General features: G+C 40.3%; 1 protein-coding gene across 1 annotated transcript in view; it reads left to right on the forward strand.

The window, feature by feature from the left end:
• Positions 1–7,548, forward strand: part of ulk3 (unc-51 like kinase 3) — a 45,508-nt gene extending 37,960 nt beyond the window's left edge. Inside the window, exon 17 of the mRNA XM_041814635.1 lies at positions 3,640–7,548. Coding sequence (XP_041670569.1) covers positions 3,640–3,656 — 17 coding nt within the window. The 3' untranslated portion in view covers positions 3,657–7,548. The remainder of the gene's footprint in view (positions 1–3,639) is intronic.
• Positions 7,549–8,976: the final 1,428 nt, after the last annotated feature.

The raw sequence follows: 8,976 nt of genomic DNA on the forward strand, positions 1-8,976 counted from the left end.
AACTGCTTTTCTACTAGGAGAGAGTGTTTTAAAAAACATGCAGTCACACTGATAAACTACAACACAGAGGTTTGAGGGGAAGGTCACAGGGGTGAAATGAGGACTGAAAATCGTAATGAAGTGTCCTTTCATTAAAGGATTTTTTCCACTTGTAAAATATGAGCCGTCCTCGTGCTGGCCACCCCGCAGGACTGTCTGGCTCTTTGATTTCATTTCAGTGCAGCCCCGAGCCGCTCCGTCCTCTGCCCTCTTGTAAAGCTGGCCTTGTGAAAGTGAGACTCAGTGTTTGCAAAAAGCTCACCTTCTAACACAAAAAACACATGTACAACATGCATTTACATAGTTGGACCTACATTTGTTTTATTTTTGATTTATATTTTAAATCTGGGACAGTTACACTGCATGCAAGTATGAATAAAATCCATTCATTGATGTTAAAACCATAATATAAAATACATAATTACATACCTATACTATGCCATATAAGCAAACCTCTTTGGCTTTCCAGAAAGTGATGTATTATTAATGTGGAGTGTATTTAATATACTTGAACTTCCCCTGCTGTAACATAAATACATATGCAGCCTAATTCTTGGTATTTTCTGGGCTCAGCTCTAGATGGGCCGTAGATACCTAAAGCCAAGACAATATCCTGTTCTCAGCAAGAAATTCCTGTGGAGTTATGAATAAGAAAAAAAAAGTGGGGCTGGGGGAGGGGCACCAACAACTCTGGAGGCTGCTCAAGTTTCTGGAAGAACGCGACTTCTTATTCAGCTGCTGTTATTTTAATAAAACCGCGCCACAGTCAGCCGTACAGGCTGGCACTGGTCCAACAGCAGCTGTGCTGGAGAGGGTCGCAGAAACGCCCGAGTCTGTCTGCTGACCTTAGACTACACCAAAACACACTGCCGGCAATTTGTATGTAAGATATCAGGCTGCTCTCTGTGTTTCAGTGGTCCAGTTACAACTTTACCACTGAAGCCTGAAGCATTAAACCCTCACAGATGGAAATTTACATCATCTGAATGATTGAAATTCAAGGCATGGGGTCCATTCATGACACTGAATTTAACTGATATTGATATTTTCTTTAAATGTTTGAATCATGGGAGGATGCTTGTAAATGTGAAACAAAATAAGAAATGAGGCACCAGTTTTCCTTTAGTGCCAAAATTTAAACTTGAAAATTGCACAGGGTTCTGCTAATCATCATGTTTCCGTTAGTTCCTTCAGAGGACTTTATGCAATGAATTGGACCCAGAGAAAATGACTTTTCAGTATTCCCAGGCTATTCTGAGGGTTTATTTTACCTCGTGTTTGTCATCTTGAACGAGGACCACTCCAGATTTCAAGCTTTAAAACATTACTTCTGAAAATGTTTTATTTCCAGTATCAATATTTTTGTCACCTGATTGGACTTTGGCATGTGAGATGCACATCATGGCTGCTACATGGCTTGATTTCAGTTCCTTTGCATGCTAACAAGTCAGGACTTTCAGGATGCCTGCATGAGCACATGGCTGATAAGCACCTCCTACTTGCAGAGAATAGAGGTCTTGCCTTTTTTTCCACTCTTAGTTGGTTAATATGGACAACAAATGGATAAATAGAGAGCCATGTTTACTTATTTTAGCAAATGTATTGATCCACATTGAAGACCCTGATGAAGGCCATAAGCTAAAATCTGTTTGTTTGATATAGTTCTTCCTTGACCTTCCACTATTTGTGAAGTTTCCACATGGTACAATATGTCACAGGAAAGATAAACACAGTGTGAGTACACTCCCAATTCGTGCTTTTTTAAAGTAAACGCCCAGTTCAGCATGTCTGTGGAGAAGCTCCCTTCGTTGAGGACAAAGGAGGAGGACAAGGCTTTGACAGCAGGGTGACGTGGCCTATACATAGCAAACTCTCACGTCTTGTGAATGCAGGGTGGACCGCGTGGCACATGCATGCAGCAAAACATGCAGCCAGTCTGAAAGGGCAGTTATTAAAAAAAGCAAACAGCAGTTTGTAAACTGTTTTGTATAATTTGTGTTTTAGCTGTGTTTGCAAACTTTTATTTTATTTTAAAAGATTGCTGCTGTCCGTGAATTCAAAGAAATATTTCCGATTACAGATTTTTGTAATGAGTAACCAAGTAGATGTTGACACATATCTTTTGTGTTGGATATACTGTACTTCACATCCGTGAAGGCAACAACCCATAGATGATTGTGAATTCAAAAAAATCTCAGACGGTGATTGGATGAACTTTCTGTCTGCCACAGGCCAGTCAGAGCAACAAAACCTGATGTAGATGGTAATAACCACATAGCACAAGCTCAACAGGCAGCCATATTTGTTGTACACTATCAGTAGATCGAGTTGGTTAATCAAACTCATGCTGAAGCTGGTCGAGAGAAGAGCAAAAACATCTTGACCAGAAAGAGCTTTCAGTGTGGTTCTTTGCTCCTCTTTCTGAGGAGTTCTGATAAAGCTGCTGTAATTGCAGCATCCGTGTTAATCTCTTTACCAGCTGCCGTTGTTTACAGGCTTGCAGTACAACTAAAAAAACACCCATATCTGCTGCATCGTTCGCCTCAAATGATGCTCAGGGGTAAACGTTTCAGATTAGAGACAAATCTGCCTGATGACAGACATGTAATCTAAGCAATCCATCAGCTTTGCAAGGTTATGCAATAAATTAACCATGATTAATCGCATTATGAATAACTTTTTATTTATTTATTTTGGGCTTTTTTTTTGCCTTTATTTGACAGAGGAGGACAGTGGATAGAGTCGGAAACAGGGACGAGAGCGGGGGAGAGACATGCAGTAAAGGGCCTCAGGCCGGATTCGAACCTGGGCCGTCCGTGTACATGGGGTGCGCCTTAAACCACTAGGCCACGAGCGCCCCATTTGTGAATAACATTATAGGGATTGCACATCATGATCTGTATGCTGTAGGTGTAGTTTGGATGAACCCCAGGATCTCTCTGTATGAGTGTGTTTGTGTTTTATTTCACTGGAGGCAGGAGGAGGGACCGCAGTCAGATTGTCCAACTATTAACTGATCTTAGACGATATGTCTTTGGGACTGATAAAATAATAAAGACTCATAGAGAGGTTTGTGAGATTTTGGAGTGTGATTAACCTGCATACACTTTTAAACAGGTTATTTTTCTGTGATTAATCCATCATATCAGTTGATTTGTTTTTTGACAGCACTTAAGAAAACCTTTCTTAACTGTTAGTTTGTCGGTGTTTTTATAAAACTCCTCAGAACATGCAGTCAAAATCTAGCTTTCATAAATGCCACGTTACCTCGCTAACTCCCACAAGCTCTGTGTTTGTCGATACAGAGATATTGTTGAACAAGCTCCTCTCTTTAACAACGCTAAAGCCAGCTTGTGGCTTGTAGGCTAGCAGTTAAAGACCGCTGTCTTAAAGTGTCAAAAACAAACTTGGAAAATATTTGCAGGCAGGACATGAAGGCAGCAACAACTGAGCCAACTCTAAGGGTTTCAGATGTGGTTTCAAAACCCTAAAGGAGTTGCTCCAACTGTATCATGTATTGTAAATTGACAAGTGATAAATGGTGATCTTGTAGGTAGAAAAAGAATAATCTTACACTTTTTATGGATCTTTTTTCCTCAGCTTGCTGTTTGCAGTAAACTGGACTTCCACAGTTGAACCAGGCTGGGACACCCCACGCAGCATCAGACCACCTGTCAGTCAGCGCTCAGGTCACAGAGACTCCACCTGAGCAGGTTTCAGCTGGGGCCAAATCAAACCTGCGCCACACCACATCCTAACCGAAGCAGAACGCTGTCTGGGTGGGATATCCCAGCTGCCAGCTTCATGTGGTGAATGTTTGGCTGACGCAGGAGAGCTGATGATTTATCTGGCAGGTTGAGAGCTTATTAATTCTTTTTGGAAAATTTTGAAAAGTTTGGTTGGTAGAAAGGAGCTCTTGAATTTAAAATGTGCTCACTGTTGAATGTCAAAGTTAGATCCCTGCTCTACACTATGTTGTTGCTCGGCCTCAAATCCCTCTCCCTGAAACACCATTGATATGTAAATACTGGACAGCTTGTATGACAATACCACACTGTCATGGTAAACGAGTTAAACTGAAGCTGCTGCATTTATTTCAGCCACACTGCAACTAAACTAGAATCTTACCAAATGTAGTTCTCTAATTTGTGGTCAAAAATAACTAGTTTCACTTATATAAGCCATATTGATTCAGAAAGTGTATATAAACATCTTATTTATAGATTTAGAAAGCTAAAAGTTTGGCCTGAATTGCATGAAATGTACTGAAATAACAGCTTTTTGTTTAGTATCTCGAAATGAAATATCTGCATCTAAATAAGCAAGTACTTGTCATTATTAAACAGTAAAATAAGCATTTCCCAGTTGTATTCAAAGATGGGAGTTATACATACAAAGTTATGCATCACATGATGTTTTTACTCACTGCTGAAGAATTAGTTCAACCACCAGTTACCTTAATTTGGCATTACTCCATAACCTCACCTGAGATGTTCTATCACTTAAGTGCCAATTCAAAGTCTGAAGTTAAAGTTTATGTATCATCTGCCCAAATCCTTATTTTAAATGCTGAATCTCTCTTTTATGGTATTTAATACATAAATGCTGACACTGTGCCTATTTGTCTCTGCTGTTGTAGATACCTGTAGTTGTAAACCAAGCCTTGGCTGCTTGGTTTGTGCCAGCATCATGCCTTAAATCTTTAGAATCACTAAAGTCTAATCCATGCTTGTAGTCATAGTGACTCATGCTGCTGTAAGCACCACCTACCTGTGCATAGGTTTGCCTGCACTCTGCAGACAACTGCAATACCAAAAAGCTACCTGATAATGCAAGTTCTATGCTCATTCCTGGTTGTGCCTCAAACTTCCCTGTTTGTTTGTGCACAGGAAACCACAGCAACTAAAATTTAGCTGATTATGTTGTCACTGGGGCTGATAATTATTGAGCGGCAGGTGATAATCCTGCAATTATTGCAGAGAAATAGCGAGGAGCCTTTGTAGGAGATGGAAAGTATGGCTGTTGTATGAGCTGAGGCACAGGACAACAGTGTTTTTCTCTGGCCACTGAAAGAAATGGATGAGGAAATTCTAGTCTGATGTTTTTAGACGCCAGCAAGTAAGTTTTACCAGTTTTATAACTTTCTGCAGCCATTTATCTCACTCTAGAGTACACTCAATGTACCTGTAGACATTATCCAGAGACCAATCATGGGACTTGCAGTCCACATAATTCCATTTTGCGGAGGTGCACGTCAGCTGTGCTCAGGCCTCTGTGTAGGATTCAAGGCTTTGCGATGCTAGGGTGTAGGCTATGACTTAGCTTCGATGCAGAAGCACAAACGAGACCTGGCCCATGGCCTTTCTCTACTAAATCAAAACCACAGCTTGGTTTTAGCAGGTTGCCTTTGCAGGAATTTTGACATTGAGTTTACAGCAGTCGAGAGTTGTTTCTAGAATTAGCACATGTTACGCTTTTACCATCACATTCATTTCCTTTGGTAACCTGACACACCACATAGACTGTTGCATATATCCATTGCATGGATCGGCAGACTCTACCGTGGTGCATGAACGGTGGAGCATGTGGATAAAATTTAAGCCAAGGTTGGTCGGGAGAAGAGCAAAAGCATCCTCTCTGCCAAGAAAAGCTTATGGTGTAGATCTCTGCTCTTGTTTTAATAAATGTGGCAAAATTCTGATAAAACTGACGCTTTTCTACTGCCAGTCCCTTCACCAGTAGCAGCTATTGTATGCACCGGCTTACAGTGGAACTTATCCTCTGATAGTGGAAGCTATTGCTATCGGCTTTCAGTACAACTAAACCCCGTCTGTAGCTACTGCCTCATTCTCCTTAAACTGTGTTCGGTCTGGCACAAACACTGACTGGAGCTTTTCTAGATGGATTTGCCTGATGACAGACTGGTTTGGTTTGAACCTCTTTGATGTTAGTTTTCTTCCTCCATGGACTCAAGCCTATAGACAAGAAAAGTTTTGCATTAGAAAAATGACATTTAAATTGTTTTTGTTCTTAATTTATGCAGATATAAGCGGTTAAAGTACTTAACAGTGATATACACACCTTTTCTACCTTTTAATACAGTTCCATGTGGTCTGAATGAAACATCTAAGCTGTGCTTTGGTTAAAATATTATATGGATCATGCATCAGAGGAGATCTTTGACCCTGTTTAAACCAGCCCAAACAGCATCTCTGAAAACAGTTCTTTTGGTGAGTTGCTGTTTAAATTTGGATTTATTTGTTTTATTAAAGATTTATTTAGATTGATATCTCTTTCACAAGGGTGACCTGGCCAAGAGTCCAGCAGCACACGTCGTAATATAATAGAAATGCAAACCAGTTTCTTCTCATGCCATCCCTGGGATGTACCAGTTAGAGTACAGCTTTGTGTTTCTATGGCTGTTGGTGGAGATGTCAGGCATGGGGCAGGTATTATCATAATGACTAAATGTGACCGTCAGCTTGCATGTCTTTAGACACAAACAAGGGACAGGGTTGTCTTAATTCACATTTTGTGAGTTTGTAGATATTCTGGATACCAAAATATAGGTGCAGAAATACAGAAAAGTGCGTTTTTTTTATGGTAAGTCCCCTTTAAAGTGGTGCAGGCAATAAAAATTGCCTGATTGATAAGGGTAATGTTCTTGCTGAAGTTAGAAAAGTAATGCATTACATACAAATGCAATCTGATGTTTTGAAGTCTCAATCACTACTCATTAAAAGCAATTCAGGTCTTATTTTTGCTTTTTATATCTCAAATTTGATGTTACACTGACTTGTCTGGTGATAGTGGCTTATAATTACTGTTATGAGATATTTTTGACTAGAAGTTTGACTCACACACTTTCTAAAATTTCAGTCTTTGCAGTGCAAATGATTGTGAACATATCTACAAACTGTGAAAACCTGAAAACACCATCACATAGAGACTGAAACATTAAGAGAAATCACGAGGTTTGGTCTGTAGTAATAAGTGTATTGTAAACATGCACGTTCCCCCTCCCCCCTCCTCCCCTGCTGCCTTTACTGTGGGTCAACCACAGCCTCACCATGCTCTCTCCGCTGATGGAGCCCTCTCCACCACTATGAGGGGAGAGCTGGAGAGGTGCGGCCTCTGCCTTATTTACACTGGACTCACATTTTCTTAGGTTTGGCACTGACTGCTTATTTGAGGGATACAGCGAGTCGTGGAGCTCAAGCAAAGCCTTCATAACTAGGCCTCTGTAAGACGGCGAAAAAGCTTAACAGTCGGTGGCAGGCTGATAATCCTCACTGTTGTAGGTCCACATAGACTGGTTTGATCTCAGAAAGGTTAAGCACTTCAATATTCAAAAAGGGAACCAGACTTTGAAGAAGTGGAGAAAAAAAATGCAGCAGGATTTAGAGGAGAAACATAAAAATCTGACTGCTGGAAAGATTTCCTTAGTGCTGTATTGTTTTATTTTTATTTCCATGTTTATACAGCTGTGATTTTATACTTTATGTATTTATTTAATGAGATATTCAACACAAAATAAAATTGTAATCTCTGAGGCCTGTATAGTCTGGATGTTTTGTCAACAGCAAGAGGCAAACGCTCGTCTTTCAGAACGTATGGAAAGATTAATGTGCCGTCATGGGAGCAGCGCTGCTGGTCCCTGGCCATCGTCATCATCTGGAAGGCCGCTCTGCAGAAACAGCTGGCTCATGTCCATGAGAGGAGGAGAGAGAAAGATGCAGGCATGGGAAAGTAAGCACATCTGATTATTGTAACATTCATGTGATGGTCTGGAAAACTACGGAAACTAAATTTAATCATTTTAAACTATTACTACCTACAAATTATGTGAATCACGCAAGGAATTCATGACAACAGGATGATATTTTCTTCTTATTCAAAGTCTATGTCTCTTCTACCATGCAGCTTAGGTCCATGTCTTTACAGTTGCAGTTTAATTTAAGGTAGATGTTAAGCTTTTGCTCTGGTGTAAACATACTACTCGCCCCAGTAGAACCTTAAGCATATGAGGTATGGCTATTTTAAAAACAAGACTGATGCTGTAATACAGGAGGAGGCTGGGGTGGAGGAGGTTAAGTTTTGGCAGCAGCAGTGTGGTGCATCAGCATTAATGCAAGCAGGGATAGTGAGAAGTACATCATATTGTTGAAACAAAGAGCTGATATTGGCTGTGGGAGCTGGGCGGTGATAATTAGGATAAGCTGGCTGTCAGCTGATAACGGCTGGATGAATGACTACTGTGAGCTAACTGTGAGCTTCATTTAATGTATGAAAAGATTCAGCTGCTGTTTTGTTCAGCTTCACCAAAAATTTCAAGTCATTGGTTGCTCAACTTTTGAGCTAATCATTTTCCAACGCCTGAGCAAAAATGCATGCACTTCAACCAGTAGCTAGCAGTGAACTAAAGACGGCACTTATTGGAAGCTTACAGCAGTTGTGCGTGAATACCTAACCTTTAATATATAATCCTCAGTGTGACTGTGAACTGAGTAGTTTTATCCTCATAAGCGCAGTCCCATTATTTGATAGCTCCCCTTTAGGCCTAGTATTAGCCTACCTAAACATTAGTAACACACATACAGGATAGTTTATACCATGTCTTTTGCTTGAAGCAAAAGACTTAAGCCTTTTCTGTTGGGACGTCATTAATAAAAGCTAATACTTCTACCATTATTGACAGAAATGTACTGTATGGGTTATTTTTGCGTGGGTCCTTTGGGGCTCAGCTTCTGTTAATTATTTAACTCCTGAGTCACAGAGCAGAATGTCTTCAGTCAAAACATCCCTACTCTGATGCATCTTCCCCAAGATTTTTAATCTACTTTTAAAACAATTCAAAGAGATCAGCTCCCTCAGACTTTAATTTTACAGCAGTAGATTCCAGACTGAAGGAGTAGCACATCTGAAACTCCTTTTACC

This window comes from Cheilinus undulatus, linkage group 1 (genome assembly GCF_018320785.1).
Source record: "Cheilinus undulatus linkage group 1, ASM1832078v1, whole genome shotgun sequence".
Taxonomy (NCBI): Eukaryota; Metazoa; Chordata; class Actinopteri; order Labriformes; family Labridae; genus Cheilinus; species Cheilinus undulatus.